This window comes from Balaenoptera acutorostrata, chromosome 7, assembly GCF_949987535.1.
Source record: "Balaenoptera acutorostrata chromosome 7, mBalAcu1.1, whole genome shotgun sequence".
NCBI lineage: Eukaryota > Metazoa > Chordata > Mammalia > Artiodactyla > Balaenopteridae > Balaenoptera > Balaenoptera acutorostrata.
This window is the reverse complement of record NC_080070.1, coordinates 23302393-23319364: the sequence shown is the minus strand read 5'-3', so window position 1 is coordinate 23319364 and position 16972 is coordinate 23302393. Positions and strand designations below refer to the sequence as shown.

The window sequence follows — 16972 nt, the reverse complement described above, 5'->3', positions numbered from 1 at the left end:
CCATAGTCTAAGCTTTCTAATTAAATGTAGGCAGATCATTTTTTAAAACTGTAATAATTTCCCCCCTTATACAAAGTTATCACAAAAAGATTATAGAAAATCTAGAAAATACCAATAAGCAAAATAAAGAAAATAAAAAGCAAAATCTAAACTCAGGGATAACCAGGGTTGACATTTTGCATGTATCCTTATAGTCATTTTCTTTGCATATTTGTATATCTATAAATTCTTAGTAGGATTATAGCCTATCTGCTCTTATATAACTGATTTGTTTTTTCAGTTAATGACATGAAAAGAAGTTCTCAGTATATTAACCATCCTCTGTTCCTACATTCTTATTGGTTGCATGCTAATCCATTTTTTATATATTGTATAATTTATTTAACCAGTTCACTATTATTAAACATTTGGGTTATTTCCAATAATTTATTATTATAAATAATGATGCAATAAAAAGTCTTGCAGCCAAATCTTAGGTAGATCATTTTTCCCATAATTATAAATGTATTTTATTGTATATTTTCAGATACAGACATGAAATTGCACATGATGGGCAGAGGATTTACATCTTGGGAGGTGGTACTTCTTGGACAGCTTATTCCTTAAACAAGGTATATTAAAAAAGAGAGAGGAAGAAGGCTAGAGAGAGGCATGTGTTATACTAAGCATAATAAGTAACAATTCTGTTACTGTAGATATTGTAATTTTCAAGCAGTTTCTTCATCCACACCTATTTTGTGTTAGATGCTCTTTATAATATAAGGTTGAACTCTGTGCCCCTGATATGCTTTCCAGCTGACAGTTGCATAATCACACACTGAAAATACTTTATTAGAATTATCCCTTTATGCTAGATGAGAAAAGACATTAAAAGAAAGATACAGTAGCTTAAATGGAGCAACTAATTAGATTTGGAACCAGGATTCTCAGAATGTCACATCCCTCTCATTGTCAGTGCTGTGTATCTAAAAAGAACAGGCACGTTTAGGACTGCACATCACTAACTTTAGAAAGCTGAGTTCTGAAGGGCTTTTATTCATCCGTCTCTGTGGCATTTCTAAATCCATTTCCCGGGGGAAATCTGTAGGCCTCAGAGCTCCTGATTTGGAACCTTAATGGTCTTTTTCAAGTTTTGTCAAAACTGCAGTTCCGTGTTTTCTTACCAACACTTGCTTTTTTCTGTTATAAAAATGATACATGTTCATTGTAGAAAATGTGCAAGTTGCAGAATTCCACCTTTTTTCTTCACTCTTTTCTGATTTAAAAATAATAAAATTATGTATGTGCTTAATTTTCAATTGCTTCATTTAATGTTTTGCCTTATATTAGAATTAGGAAAGATCAGAGAATAGCAAAGGAAAAGAAGGCTTTTCAACCAAGAATATGTTTGTAGAGGCTGTTATGAAAAATCCAGTTTTCAGGCTAGCTAAAATTTTTTGTGTATCTTTTTTTTTTTCTCTCCAAGATTCATGCATATAACCTTGAAACGAATGCATGGGAGGAAATTGCAACAAAACCCCATGAAAAAATAGGTAAATTTAAAATATTGATTCATTTATCTTTAATAAATGTATTTTATAGTTTTACTTGTTCTGAAAGAGAAAAAGTAATTTTATTGCATTATATGAGAAGAAAAATATCTGTTGAATTGGTATTAGAAATTACTTGTGGGACTTCCCTGGCGATCCAGTGGTTAAGACTCCAAGCTTCCACTGCAGGGGACACGGGTTCGATCCGTGGTCTGGGAACTAGGATCCCACATGCCGTGCGGCGTGGCCAAAAAGAAAAGAAAAGAAATTACTTGTATTCCTTAGCCCAATTATTATTCTTCCTCAGCAACTAAGCATAGACTTTTATTTTTTTTATTTCATTTTTTAAAAATTTATTTATTTATTTATTTATCTATCTTTGGCTGCATTGGGTCTTCGTTGCTGGGCGCAGGCTTTCTCTAGTTGCAGTGAGCCGGGGCTACTCTTCGTTGTGGTGTGCAGACTTCTCATTGCAGTGGCTTCTCTTGTTGCGGAGCACAGGCTCTAGGCACGTGGGCTCAGAAGTTGTGGCTCGCGGGTTCTAGAGCGCAGGCTCAGTAGTTGTGACGCACAGGCTTAGTTGCTCCTTGGCATGTGGGATCTTCCCGGACCAGGGCTTGAACCCGTGTCCCCTGCATTGGCAGGCGGATTCTTAACCACTGCACCGCCAGTGAAGCCCATGAGCATAGACTTTTAATGGGGATTGGTGAATTCTGTGGAAGAGGGGAAATCTGGGTAGGATAAAAGTAGGCACTTAAATGAAGATCTACCTGTCTCTTTGTGGGTAAAAAGGCTTGGGAAAGCCACTAGTAACCCCTGCCTACTGCCACCTCATTTTGTTTTCCTGACACCTTAACGTTATATCATTATGATGAAACTTACGATGGATTTATTCTAGTGTGAAATAAGGCAGGATTGGAAGGACTAGTCAATGTTTGCTTTAATGCGACAAAGGGATTGTTTTAAGCAAGTTATTCATAGTATGTCTTTTGCTGTGTCGGATCACCATTATTCCCAGTCTTTCTGTGAATAATGGAATTTCTGTATTTATGTGTTTGGCAGGTTTTCCTGCAGCCCGAAGATGTCACAGTTGTGTTCAGATAAAAAATGGTAAGGATTTCAAATAACAGGCTGGTTCCATTTTTGTAATTGTACATACTGAGATTATTTTATTTCTTAATGATAACTCTTTAAAAGAGGCATAACTTTGGGGAGAGTCTATTTCTTTTAGTTTATACTTAAAGGGAAATCCATAAAGTTCTGCATCTCTCAGCAGTTTTCATAAAGTAAACTAATGTGTTGTTTGGGTTCCCTCAGTTATCACAGAACTCAAAAATAAGTGATAAATAAGCTTCTACTCTACCACCTAATCGTTCGGCACCCCACCTCAACAGATGTCTCTGGTTTTGGTGGGTAACACTAATAATCCTGACATACAGTAGAGACCTTGGTAGACATTGTATTAAAATTGTAATAGCTCCTTCAGAGTGTAATTTCATAAAGTTTATTCTCTTCTCTATCTGATGCCAGATAGAACTCTTAGCTCATTCTTTGGCCATATTACAACACAAGCATTGTATGGCTTCAGAAAGCAGCTGCAGCTACTTTATCTGAGTGTAATAAATGACTCCTCTTTGGAAAACCGTCCTGTCTTTTAATTTACAGCTTATTTTATAGTTGGATATACCACCTTAAATTTTTGGAGGGGAGGAAGGTGTGTGTAAATGAGTTTGATAGCCTGTATCCTTTCAGCAGCTTAGTTCAGATTTTACTAGGATTATGCTGCCATCTCTAGTACAGAGGCGCTTTTTATTTTGCTTCTGCTCTTTGGACAAGATTTATGGATAGTGGCGTTGTTCAGCTTTGCCTCTCTAAGAACGGAGCCATACTTTTTTTAAATCCTAGCCAGAAAAGTTTCCAGTGTATTTTATAGTTTAATTGTATTGACTTAAACTTGATCTAGATCTGAGTTAAGACATGTATTCGTTTGGTTCTTTGAGTCCAGGCACCATACAAATGGAATTCAGCTATAGTTGTGGGCATTTAGCTTGAAGGTTCACATAGCCTTTCTTACATGTTGTCTACTTAGTTACAACTAACTGATTTTATAAAAACAAAAAGAACAACAAGAACAATAATAAAAAAACCTTTGATTTTGGGAAGGTTTTGTTCCTGACGTAAATCAAATGGTACAGATCAAATGGGACTTCAGACTGTCCTCTTTGGGCTGAAGAAAGCTTGGAAAAACCTCTTTTGTGCCCCCAAACTGAACATTGCAGGTTAATTGTCTAAGTAGAGAATGTTTGTCTCTATGGGCAGAAAAATGTCTATCCTTCTCAGGATGTTATTTAAAAGAAGAGTTTGCAACCTGGTGGCCTGCAGATGTGTTCTGTTTGGCTCATGTGTGTATTACAGTTTTTGAATTAGTGGCCAATACTTAAAAATCAAAATGTTTCACTTTTCAAAAAACCTGGATTTCCAGCGTCTTTTAAAAAATTGGAAGATCTGGCAATTGCTGACCCTAAGTCCTACATGGCATTGATGAGCTGGAGCTGCATCGCCATCTTCCTCATTAGAGCATGTGCACTCCTGTTTGTTCCCTGGACCTATTTGTTTATTTTCCCTGAACCTTCTTGCTCATTCACTTCCTATGCCTGGCACTGTAGGTATTTGAATTTGAGAACCTAGACATGAAGCTTCCTCAGAGGCTTGCATCCTTAGCCCTAGCAAAGATCCCAACATAGTGTCCGAACTCTAGTGAGGGACAGGACAGCAGCATGAGCGGCCCGCCAGCTGGAGTCCTTTATGGTATGGGGACTGAACTGGTCCTGTGTCATCTAGCCGTGAGAGCTACTACAGGACATGCTGTCACTGTGACCCTTTTCCTTTGTGTGATTTTGGCTTTCTCTTTTCCTGATAGATGTGTTTATTTGCGGGGGCTATAATGGAGAAGTGATCCTGGGAGATATCTGGAAGCTGAATCTGCAGACTTTTCAATGGGTAAAGCTCCCAGCTACCATGCCAGAGCCAGTTTATTTTCACTGTGCAGCTGTTACACCAGTAAGCTTTCATTTTCGTATCTTTTTTATGTAGTTGCAGATGATAAGGAGATATTTTTAGAGATATAGCAAGAAAAAAATATTCTGATATTAACAAAGCTTGGATTAAGAATGTGTTTTTAAAAACTTTTCTTCCAGAGCTAGCTCTTCCTCTGAGAAAAGGGGAGAAAAACCATCACATACAAGCTTAAAAGAGCAACATAAATGTAAAAGAAATGCTACATGTGGCATTCAGGCCCTGACAGTGATATATCAAAGGTGTTTCCTGGGAGGGCAGAATAGTTTTACCCCCAAGATGTCATGTTATTGAAGATTCTACTAGTTTCTTGAATGCAAAGACCTTTATTTTCACCTTGTACCCTAGTACTGGGCACAGTGGATACCTAATATAGTCTTAGTTTACCGTTGTTGGAGTTGTTGTTGAAGTAAAACCAGCCTCCTGCTTTTCCCTTAGTAACTCGTTCAGTATCTAAGCCTTTCTTGATCTCTGCACTGTGTTGGGATCAGTGAGAAACTTTTCTGTTTCCTGTCGTCTAATTCAGCCTACTATGAACTTTTTGGCTGAATCTTCAGCGTAAGTACCTGTTTCTCTCCCATGTGAATTTATCCTCTTTTGACTGCCATTTGTTCATAGGCTGGTTGCATGTACATTCATGGAGGAGTGGTGAACATCCACGAAAATAAACGGACTGGGTCGTTGTTTAAGATCTGGCTGGTGGTTCCTAGCCTGCTGGAACTGGCGTGGGAGAAGCTGCTTGCGGCCTTCCCCAACCTAGCAAACCTCTCCCGGACACAGCTTCTGCACCTTGGACTCACACAGGGACTCATCGAGCGCTTGAAATGAGGATTTCTGGACTGTTCATTGATACTGGAAATGTTAATTTAAAGAGACTCCTTTATTTATGGGCAGTGTAGAATGTGCTACAGAGAGGATTGGTTACCCTGATCAAGGCCTTATTCAGAAAATACATCAGATGCCTTTCTGTAAATTGTTTTAAGTTTATGGAATCTCACTTTCCCTCGTGCTTTTTTCTTTGCTTCTCTCCCTTCTGCCCCAGTACACACACACATACTCACATACTTCCTCTTCCTTGATGGAGTTGAGGGAAAGTCTGAAAGTACCTTAATAATGTTATGAATCAAGATAAGATAAAGAAAATTTTAAAGGAACTCTAAACATATGACCCTGTCAGGCAGTGCTCTATAAATTAAAGCAACATCATCAATAGAAACAAAAATTAAATTAAAAAAATTAAATCCAGCAACAGCAACAAGAAGTTTTGGGGATAGAACAAGAAGGCTAACCTTGAGACTCTTGCAGATTATAGGGAAAGCTAGATGTTTAACTTCCTGTTTTCAAAGGTACATCTAATTGAGCAGCTGGATCTAATGGCAGCGGTGGTTGATGTCTTGCTGCCTAGGTGCCCAAACCGATCCTTTGACTTTAGAGAAAAGTTCAGCAGCTCAGCAGCTCTTGATGAGTGATTTCTTTTCTCACCCTTATGGTGCCAGCAGCGGTTAGAGTTGACTCGTCTAAAGACATTACTGTGTGTTGTAGTTGTGCTGTTTGTTGTTGCTCTTAGACATTATGGCACCAAGAACGTTTCAAATCAAGAAATTTATGGTGGTCAAAGTTCTTCGTTCTGGGCAGTTTTGAAATTCTCCTGTGCTTATTAATGGTTTCAAGTATCTTTTTGACTTCATTGTGGGGGATTGCAGACCCTAAGTGTGTGGCATAAATGCTGTGGGACATAAATGTAAGTTCATGAGAGGCCGGAGTAGAGCAGGGCAGGGAGGGCTTCTGCTCTGGGCTGTGAGCTTTGACTGTCATATTGGCCATTTCCTTTCAGAACTGTTTCTTTTTTTTTTTTTCTTTATTGGAGTATAATTGCTTTACAATGGTGTGTTAGTTTCTGCTTTATAACAAAGTGAATCCGTTATACATATACATATGTTCCCATATCTCTTCCAGAACTGTTTCTTTTCTCACTCTGGGCCATGCACCTACTGTATTCTCAGGCAATGGGTTTTATCTCTAGAAAGCCAGTTGGCCCTTGATTTTTCTCTTAGCTTTTTGCCTCATTTTCTGTCTGCTTTAATGTGCATGGTGCTGTGAGTAATTGCCTAGTAACTGGATAAAAGGTCTTGGGGAAAAGCCACAGGTCATTCTTCCTGAAGGACTAAGTATCATTTTTAAAACTAGCATGAGGAAGGAATGAAACTGAGGATCATTCACTTTTTGGTGTGAAATTTTAGTTCTGGTTTGTTTTGTGTTGTATTTTAATTCTAAAAAAGAAATGACCTAAATTTTTACTTGCTTTGCCATCAGGCTGCTAGAGTGGTCACTGAGACATGAGCAGTTGGAAGTCCTTCGGTGTATGAAAGGTGCTAAAGGTGTGCAAGAGGGCACAGTGCTGATCATTCTGTTGGTTACGTCATAACAGGAGACTCAGAGGGGAGACTAGGGACATGTTTTTGCTTTAAGTGCCTCTTTTTCGCTTAGCTTTTAAAATTATTCTTCTTCTTCCTTTGTCCCAGAAGGGAATCTCTTAGGCTCATGTGTGGATTTAAAATCACCTTTGACTTATGGCTAAAAAGTTACCATCTAGTGTTCAGTTCTGGGGAAGAGAAAAATGTGGCCTCTAGACTTGGACTCCTAACCTCCAGGCCTTATTATAACCTCCCATCCATGTGGAGTTGAGTTCATAGAGCCTGTGTTCTGCAAGGTCTCGTAACAACCTTTCATCTGTGAGTTTGAGTCCTTTTCGGGGAGTGAGGGGGTAGGAGGGAGGCAGGGAAAGGAGCAACTACTCCAGAGGCCCCACCCCCCTCTTGCCATGACCAGTCTGGCCTTTAACTTCTTACCACCCACTGCTAGGCTTGTTCCAGTGAGGAGCTCTCTCCAGAGCAGGTCAGTCTGAGCAGCTCCATTAGTTCAAAACAAAGCTTTGCTGCATGACTCCAATCTAGTCTCTGGATGTTTGGGCGGAAACTATCCATAATTAAACAAGTCACACTACCCAGGGTGGCAAAAGGATCTTTGTCCTGGATTTTTTTTTTTTTTTAACATTTTTATTGGAGTATAATTGCTTTACAATGGTGTGTTAGTTTCTGCTTTATAACAAAGTGAATCAGCTATACATATACATATATCCCTATATCTCCTCCCTATTGTGTCTTCCTCCCTCTCACCCTCCCTATCCCACCCCTCTAGGTGGTCACAAAGCACCGAGCTGATCTCCCTGTGCTATGTGGCTGCTTCCCACTAGCTAGCTATTTTACGTTTGGTAGTGCATATATGTCCATGCCACTCTCACTTTGTCACAGCTTCCCCTTCCCCCTCCCCATATCCTCAAGTCCATTCTCTAGTAGGTCTGTGTCTTTATTCCCATCTTACCCCTAGGTTCTTCATGACCTTTTTTTTTTTTTCTTAGATTCCATATATATGTGTTAGCATACGGTATTTGTTTTTCTCTTTCTGACTTACCTCACTCTGTATGACAGACTCTAGGTCCATCCACCTCACTACAAATAACTCAATTTCGTTTCTTTTTATGGCTGAGTTATATTCCATTGTATATATGTGCCACATCTTCTTTATCCATTCATCTGTTGATGGACACTTAGGTTGCTTCCATGTCCCAGCAATCCCACTACTGGGCATATACCCTGAGAAAACCATAATTCAAAAAGAGTCATGCACCAAAATGTTCATTGCAGCTCTATTTACAATGTCCTGGATTTATAGGGACCAAAGACTGAATGCTCAGCCTCTGTGCTTATCCTTTCATAGTCCTTGGGATATAAGCAGGTCTCTAGTTCTGTGACACCAGAGAGCTGAAAGAGCGACTGGTTCAATCCACACTTGCTAGCATCCTTTTTAAAACCTTCTGAAGGCGGTCTTCTTTGAGGTAGACTTTGGAGGCCTGACATCCAAGACCTTGTGTGTGACGTTTTCATAAAAGTACATATCTTTGGTCTAAAGTGTCTTCTTTTAATATAACACTAGTGAAAATGATGTAGTATGATCGGTTCTGAGTGCTATAGAACCACACATGTGCACGTGTTCTGAATGCCAAATGAGACTGTGTGTATGATGACTTAAATGTAGATGACTAGAATTTTATATAGGGAGTCACCAGGCATTTTAGTATATCCAAAACCAGCACTCTGAATTCCTGACACTGTTACTTGATTTAGGAAAGTTTATGCCTGCTGCTTCTCTGCCTCTTTGAGGTACTCCCAGCTATCTTACTGCAGTCCTGTAAGTTTAAGTGCAATATATAGAAACACATATGGATATATACAGATTATATATAAGGTGTGACTATAAAGCAGGTAGACTTCTATTTTGTATCTGTCTTGGGGAAGCCAGCTCATTACTTTAGAGTCAAATTATACCAAAAATTTGAGATGTGATTGGCTGGCTTAGGCCAACTCTTGGTAAAGCTGGACTTTCAAGTCCAGTGTTTCCTTACTCCAACTCAGAGACTTGTTGTTTCTTGGGTTTGTTAGAATTGAGACTTTTCCCCAGTCATCTTTGTACTATCTCATGTTTGCATATCTTCTTACATTTCTTTGCCTAGAAACAAGGAAGTCTACCTGTAAGGAGTTTTCTAAATGGAGAATTAAAACCTAATATTTAATACTATGAGTTCTCCCATGTATATACTAATTTATCTGTGAAAGTAATACTTTATTAAATGAAGAAAATGATGCTTTCTTCATTTAATAAGGTATTTTCCATATTCTGGAAAATCTATAAACCAATATAGAATAGATTGAAATTTTAACTGTTCAGGGGCCAAACTGAAACCCTCTCTACTGGCAGATCTTCTTTTTTCAGGGCCCTGGTGACATGATGTAAAAATTTGCTCTAAGCTATTCATGTCCATTACATAGCTAGATTTAAAAATATAATAATAAACATTAACATTTCTAAGCAAAAGGTATAGTAACAGTGATCTTTCATTACCCAGAGTAAAGCACAGATAATTGAAATCCATAGATAATCAGTGTTTCAACTTTTCTATCAAACAATTGATTGATTTATAGTTCTTCCTTCTCCCTACCCTTTCCCACAAGCACCTCCTTTTCAATGGAGTGGGGCTAATGTGTAGTTAGAAATTGAAAAGCAGGAATCACAGAGGGGCTAGAAACCAGCAAACATATAAGCAGCCCAGTTAGCTGTAGGTGGTCAACCTGATGACAGCGGTTAATGGTGAGTTTAGATGTCACTCTTCACTCTTCTGCTTTGGCATAGTCTCCTGCCCTGAGTTCTAGGCTGTCTCTCCTATAACCACCAAAGAACTCTTAGCACATATTGGAAGAAAAAAGCTGTGTATGATGCAGAGGAAATCCCATCATTTGAATACATTTCTTTGGATCTTTGCAAATACTTGCTTTTCCACTATTCTTGAAGGAGCCTCAACCTTTCCTACAACCCATATAGCTTGGCTTGTAGGAGAGGTTGAATTATCCTCTAAGACTACGTTGGTCTTAATTCTGTAAAACCAGTTTGTTTTTATGTGGTCTTAAAGATGTTTAGAAGGTGGCATAGGTTACTGAATTGTCCACCTGCCAGCACTCTGATATAGCACAAAAAGTCAATTTCCTCATTCTTCATTGTTCTAGCATTGAGCTCCAGGATGGATGAGGGTTTATGGTCCTATGATCATAAGCTTCCAAAACTGGTCACCATTTGCTTAAATTGCTTAGGTTCCCCAAATGCCTCGGGGCTCTAGGAGTGGCAGGGCCTGAGGTAGGCTTGGTAGAGTTCTGTAACCTCTGTGTGCATCGCCACCAGATCATGCCCAGCAGTGGCGTTTCCCTTCTAAGGTCGTTAGATTTGGTGGAAAGCGACCTCTTCCCTCATCTGGTGTTACGGAAAGAAGTTTTGAGTTGTGCTTCAAAAGTGGTACTATCTTTTTAACATAATTTTCATGTTTTTATCTTTTATTTTTTTCACTTTTTAGAAGTTTTTAAAAGGCCCTGCTTAGTCACTGTACAGGGTGAGTCAGAGGCAGTTTCACCAAGCTGTAGTAATTGCTGTTTTACTAGTTGCACATTTAGAATACAAAGGAGGCATCAGAAACACACTTTCTCTAAAGCCACTTCCTTGTACACAGAGTCTGAGCAGGGACAGCGCCAGGCATCTCCCTGTAAAGGCACCTGCCAATGAGGATCTTTCTGGAAGAACTAGGCAAGAAAGGGAAGCCTCACTCACATGCAGTCTCTGAGGCGAGCCTGGGCTTGGCTCTTGGTACAGGGTATGCTTAGGCCACACACGATGCTTGCCTTACTTTAAAGCTGTTTGCCACAGTCCTGTTAAATAGTGTGGAAGTCCTTTTGCAGTCTGGTGTGCATGCCATATGATCAGGACAGCTTTTCCCACCTTACCTGGTTTCCTACAAGCAGGTAGGAAATATAGTGAATTTACCCTAAAATGTCCAATCTGTATTTATGTATCTTGTCAGTGTTTTGCTGTTGGTTTTCTAAAACAATCTGATCAATAAATCTTATCCAGATCTATTTGGTTCAAGGCCACCTTGATTGTCTGACAGTAATTTGTGTATGTGAGCTCACCTATATGACCCAAGCATCAGTCCAGCCTACCTCCACCACTCCCTTTACCACCCCACAGGGTCCAGTTTTCTCTCTGTGTCGTCTAACTTTCACAGCCACCCACTGTGGGCGCCTTCTCTCTGCTCCCCCTCTGGAACTCCTGGACACACGTAGTCCACTCAATGCAACGCGGCTCCCTCCAGGACATCAGCAAGGGAGTAACTGTGGGGCGAGGCATACTCCCTTTTACTGCCCCCTCCCATATATTCCGCAAACCACCTCCACACAAGTTTATATGGATGTATCAAGACTTCTGAAGGGTTGGAGGAGCTACAGGGAATTCAGAGGAAGAATGTGAACCTTTACATGCAGAGTCACGACTATCTGTATGATTCAAGGGAAAAGCCCCAGGAGGATCTGAGCCCTTCGCCAGGGTCCTTTGGGAATGAAACCACAGTTCCTAGTTCTGGAACTGGTCTTCCAGATGCTTCCTTCTCCAAGACCTCTGCTTTGTGTAGCTTCACTTCTAATGAGATCCCCTCTTCCAGTAGTACTTTTCTTCATGTCTCTTAAGTGCGAAGTAGGTGTGGGCACTCCCAAGTCTGGTCACTTTTAAGGTCTCCCATCCAGAATTGCACGTGCACCTTTTGTTTTCCAGTGTTTCCATTGACAAACTTTTGGATCAAATACACCTTCCCGGGATGAATAATCTTAGATCTTATAAATCCACAAGGAGGAAAAGATACAATTTCTACCCCTTAATTAACTCATAAGCCTTCCCAGCCCACCTTACAGTTAACATTTTAGAGTTATTATGCAGAGCAATTTTATTTCCTTTGGTTTATTTTTCCTGTCTCTTCTAAAGTATACTCCCCTCAGACCTACCAGGAATAAGAAATGGACCTTACACCTTTTAAACCAGCCAGAGCTTCGAAATGAACTCATGTTAGTATCTGATTTGGTTCTTAGATGAGACCCATCTTAGCTTAGGAGGAGAGTTTTCAGTGGCTTAGTTGGTTTGGGTGGGTTTGTTCTGCCAGTTTCATGCATAAAATTCTAGTTTGTCAAAATGCTATCTCTAAACTACTGTTAACTGAATAGTACAACCACATTCTCTTGAGTTACTCTTCTGCAGTAATTGTTTGAGGGGAGAAGACATTGATAAAACTATCCAGTTCCCATATTACCTTCAGATGAAAGGCCCAGGTTCCAGACCAGCCCTAGACTATAGAATTTTCCATGAGGATGGAAATGTTCTGTGTTTGCACTGTCCAATATGTAGTAGCCACTAGCTGCTGGCTCTTGAGCACTGCAAATGTGGTTTTTGTGACTGAGAAACTGAATTTTAAATTTGATTCAGGGCATTCCTGGTGGCGCAGTGGTTAAGAATCCACCTGCCAATGCAGGGGACACGGGTTCGAGCCCTAGTTCGGGAAGATCCCACATGCCGCAGAGCAACTAAGCCCGTGCACCACAACTACTGAGCCTGCACTCTAGAGCCCACGAGCCACAACTACTGAGCCCACGTGCTGCAACTACTGAAGCCTACGCACCTAGAGCCCGTGCTCTGCAACAAGAGAAACCACTGCAGTGAGAAGCCCACGCACCGCAACAAAGAGTAGCCCCTGCTCGCCACAGCTAGAGAAAGCCCGTGCGCAGCAACAAAGACCCAATGCAGCCAAAAATAAAAAAATAAAAACAAAACAAATTTAAAAAAAAAATTTTTTTTTTTAATTTTTGATTTAAATTTATTTAAATGTAAATAGTTACACGTGGCTAGTGGCTACCTAGACAGTACAGTTCTAGAAAGAGACAACCTGGAGAGTTGGGAGACCAGGGCTTGGCTCTTGGCTCAGTCCAGAATGGTTCTGTATGCAATTTGCTTTCCTTTGGGCCTTGGTTTACTCACCTGTCAAATGAGGAGTTTGGCTAGATAATTTCCAAGGTCCCTTTCAGATCTAACATTCTGTGATTATGACCAAAGGCCTGGAGCATAATGGTGAACATCATACGTGAGCATCAACACTAGGACTGGACTTGCATTAGCTCTTCACCTTGATCTTCATATTAAAATTGTTGATCCTACTTTGATAGGAGGTCTACTGCAAAAGCCAGGTAGTTCGTTAGTGAGTGCCACAGTAAAGGGTACCCACTTGCTCATTGCAGGCTCCGAGGAAGAGTGCTGAAAATGGAGTATGGAATAGAACAAGGCCAGCTGCCAGACTCACCTATGACCCACTGGTTTCCAAGCACGAGGCATGCTTGTGAAAAACAGATTCCCGGGCCCAAATCCCAAAGATTCTGTTCTTGTAGGTGAGTTATTTTAACATACTCTTCAGTTGATTATAATTTAGCTGGTTTGCAACATCTGGGAATCCTTGTCCTACAGCTGAGCTAACTGTCTGGTACTGGCTGAGATGACCAGGAGACCTCCCTACCTTACCTGTCACTGTCACACTTCATTGCCCAACAGGGAACTAGAGCAAAGGCCAGAATAAGTGCTTCCCAAAACTTGCTCTGTTAGAACTCAGTGTGAAGATGGCAGACTGGCCACCCACGTTCCCCTCCTCTCCCCCTTGGAAAACCACTAGTAATAATAGTAAAATGGCCTTAGTTTTCTTTTCCCTAAAATGGGGCTAATAACTATAACCTGTCTCTTGACATTATTGTGTGCCTTAAATGAGTAGATACATGCAAAGTGCTCAGAACGATGTTTGGCACATAGTAAGCATTAGGTTGCTCTCTGGAGTTGATGGAACAAGAAATAAAGGTGAAGTACTTTTACTTACTAAAATTATAAAAATAACCAATAAAGAAACTAAATATAAGAGGATGAGGCAGGAGAGATGGAGTGATGGAAGTGAGATAAATCCTCATCTTCCATACCAGGAAGGAAAAATACAGAATGTCTCAAATAACCAGGAAAGCACGTTAATTAGAGATGTAAAGGTATCCAAAGAAAGACAAAAGAGCTAACAGTTGTAAGGTTGGGAGGTAAGAAGAGCTGCAGCAGGGGCTGCTGTTTTTTCAAGTGTGTTCTTGGTTTTTGTTTTTTTCCTTTTTTCCCCTTTATAAAGCAGAATTTCACAGCTCTTTCAATTTAGTTCTTCTTCAGGATACCGTAAATCTGGGTCCCTTCTGACCAAGTCTGGCTGTAAATGATTGGGTGATTCAAAGGATGGGGAGGTCTTACCCCATTTCACAGATTGCGAAGCCAAGACAAGCCAAGTCAGGTGATTTGCCACGAGAGCTAGCCTGACCCGCAAAGCCCAGAAAAGGGGCGCCCTGCCTGCAATTCCGAGAGGTTTTCTGTAATAACTATCACCCGCCGGGCGGCGCCTGGCTGCAGGCAGCAAGTCGTTACCGAAAAAACCCTTATCGAAGGGCGTCTGGAGAACCACATCCACCCACCCCAGCCTCCCGGGGGTGGGCTGTTCCGGGCTGTGAAGCCCTGGGCTGGGGCAGGGAGGGCCGTGCTGTCAGGACTTCGGGGTGCGCTGGGGTTACAGCTTCAGGGACGCCGGATCCCCGATGCGCCACCTCCACTCCTGCAGTGAGACCCCTGCCGCCCTGCCGCCCCGGCTTTTTCCCGGTTGGGCCGTAGACACACGGCGGGGCGGTCAAGAGTCGAGTTTCTCCGTCCGCAGCAAGATTGCCTGGTGCTGCAGTCAAGCGTCGCGAAGAGCCGTCCCGGTGGCTCCCCTGCCTCCCCCTAGCGGGGATGGAGCCGGCGGAGCTCCGCCCGGCGCGGGCAACCGCCACCCAGCCGGACCCGGAAAGAAGTGGTGGTGGTGGAGGGGGTCCGGCGCTCACTACCTCTGGGTCGGCTCCTAACTGAGCACCTACCTACTACGTGCCGAGCGCAGTGCCGGGTGCTGGGGATGCAGCAGAGAATATGGCCCTGCCTTCAGGGAGCTTCCATCTGGGGGTCGGGGTGGGGGGCTAATGTGAATACGAACTATTTTACGTTTTACACAGAAAAGTTAGATAAAGCCTTTTAAGAACCCAGTGAATGTGCAGGAAGAGCTAGAAAGCGCCATGAGGAAGAATGTTATTGTAACGGACCAAACCCACCTCCTGGAGTCTTCTAGAAGGAAGGAGAAAGGGGAACCCGGAAGAAGAGGTGCTGGAGGCGAGAAAGGAGAGGCAGGCCAGGCAGCTTATGACGAGCTGGGCAGATAGTTCGGCTTTTATTTTAAGAGCAGTGGGAAGCTTTAAGGCAAGGAGAACACAAAAGAATGCTTCTGGCTGCCGCAGGGAGGGTGCAAGAGGAAGCAGGACTCTGTTAGGAGGACATGGCAGTGGTCCAGGCAGGGTGAGGATGCTTTGGGCCAGGGCAGCGGGCAGGGCTGGATTTCAGGTCTCATTCCTCCTCACCCCCAGCAGGGCGCCCTTGTGCAGTGAACAACTGCCCAGCTCTGGGCAGAGGCCCAGCAACCTGGGCCAGCACCGCAAAGACTTTGCTAACACCCAGCCCTGCAGGGAAGAAGAGGGGTAGGCCGGAGAGAGGAGCCCCGGACCCTGTCCGCCCCAGGGCCCAGAGCCTCCCAGTGCAGCCCACCACGCCTAGCGGAGCGGCTCTCAGGATTGGAAAGGGGCGGGAGCACCACTCCGAACCGGAATGATCTGGTTTAGAGCGGCTGGCTTTTCGTCCTCCCTCTCCTTCCGCGACAGGCTGGGTTTTGCCGCAGTCCCTGACCAAGGTAAACAGAGAGGAGGGAGGAGGGAAGAATGCTCTGTTTCCATGGCAACCCAGAGGGCAGTCGATATGGCGCTCTCGGGTATGAGTGTGGTTTCAGGAGGAAGAAAAGGCTCATTAGAAAAGCAACAGGGAGTAAGGCCGCTCCCCACGCACACGGTGTGGGGTTGTTCTGGAACATGATGTGGGCCTGGAGGAGGGGAGGAGAGGAGGCAGGAGTCAGGCACTCGCGGTGGAGTGGCAGATGAGCCAGAGGGCTGGGGACACACCAAAGTGCTATTGTGACATCTATCGACCTGTCACTCATCCTCACACCCAGGAAGCAAAAAACAGAGATGCCAGAGTTCTCAGAGCCTCCCCAAACTCACACCTGGCTGTCCCTTTCCAGAAAATTTTTTTGTGGGACAGCTCAGCGGAGGGGCAGTCACAGATTAGATCCAGAGCCCCAGGCCCAAAGACAGGGTTTGTCTGAAACAAACAACTGCGGGTGAGCTAGGGGACACCGCTGTCCCTTCTGTGCTCCCCTCAGGGGCCTTCTGGGCTCTTCCTGTACCTCCTTTAGACCCCTGGAAGGCTGACACCTCAATGTGGCATCATGACTATGGAAAAGTCATCCTTTTGCTGAAGTGGGGAGTGTGATGAAATAGACTAACTTCCACACAGGATTTTGGGTGTAGGGTCACAGAGGAGTGTCCCCCTCAGTCCTCCAGAGGACAAGGACTGTCTCTTTTTCACCGTGCCACTCTCCAGCTGCTGACTGGAGCCCTCTTTCGCACTGCGGTCTTCCCTCAGGAGCAACGTGAGGGCATCATTGACCGCTTCTGGTTTCAAGGCTTCACGTTAGATTCATCAGAAACTCGTTCCACCAGAGGAATCGGCCCAGCAGCTCCTGGGAAGGGCCTTTCTCTCGTTTATCTCACCTGTGTGCGCAGGGAGGGGAGAAAATCTGGAACAGAGGGAGCTTGTAGGCGGTAAGCTTCCTGCCCCAGCGAAGCAGAAGGAACCTGCTCAGAGGAGAAGCGGCTGCAGTGACACTACAGGGGAAGCTGGAGGGAGGTGCCCTCTAACCTTAGTTTCCCCAGGCCATGTAGAGAATCCTGGCAGTGGGGCTTCAGAGCCCA

At 43.0% G+C, this 16972-nt stretch overlaps 1 protein-coding gene across 6 annotated transcripts in view; it reads left to right on the top strand.

Annotated features, from left to right (window-relative positions):
- KLHDC10 (kelch domain containing 10) overlaps positions 1 to 13705 on the top strand; it is a 60403-nt gene extending 46698 nt beyond the window's left edge. For 4 of the 6 annotated variants that reach the window (XM_057550073.1, XM_057550072.1, XM_057550074.1 and 1 more), the window contains 5 exons: positions 527 to 611; positions 1466 to 1532; positions 2592 to 2639; positions 4450 to 4589; positions 5223 to 11119. In XM_057550073.1, coding sequence (XP_057406056.1) covers positions 527 to 611; positions 1466 to 1532; positions 2592 to 2639; positions 4450 to 4589; positions 5223 to 5432 — 550 coding nt within the window. In that variant the 3' untranslated portion in view covers positions 5433 to 11119. Of the gene's footprint in view, positions 1 to 526; positions 612 to 1465; positions 1533 to 2591; positions 2640 to 4449; positions 4590 to 5222; positions 11120 to 12512; positions 12765 to 13318 lie in introns of those variants that run through there. The other 2 variants (XM_057550075.1, XM_057550076.1) reach the window with 2 other exon arrangements.
- The last annotated feature ends 3267 nt before the right edge of the window (positions 13706 to 16972 follow it).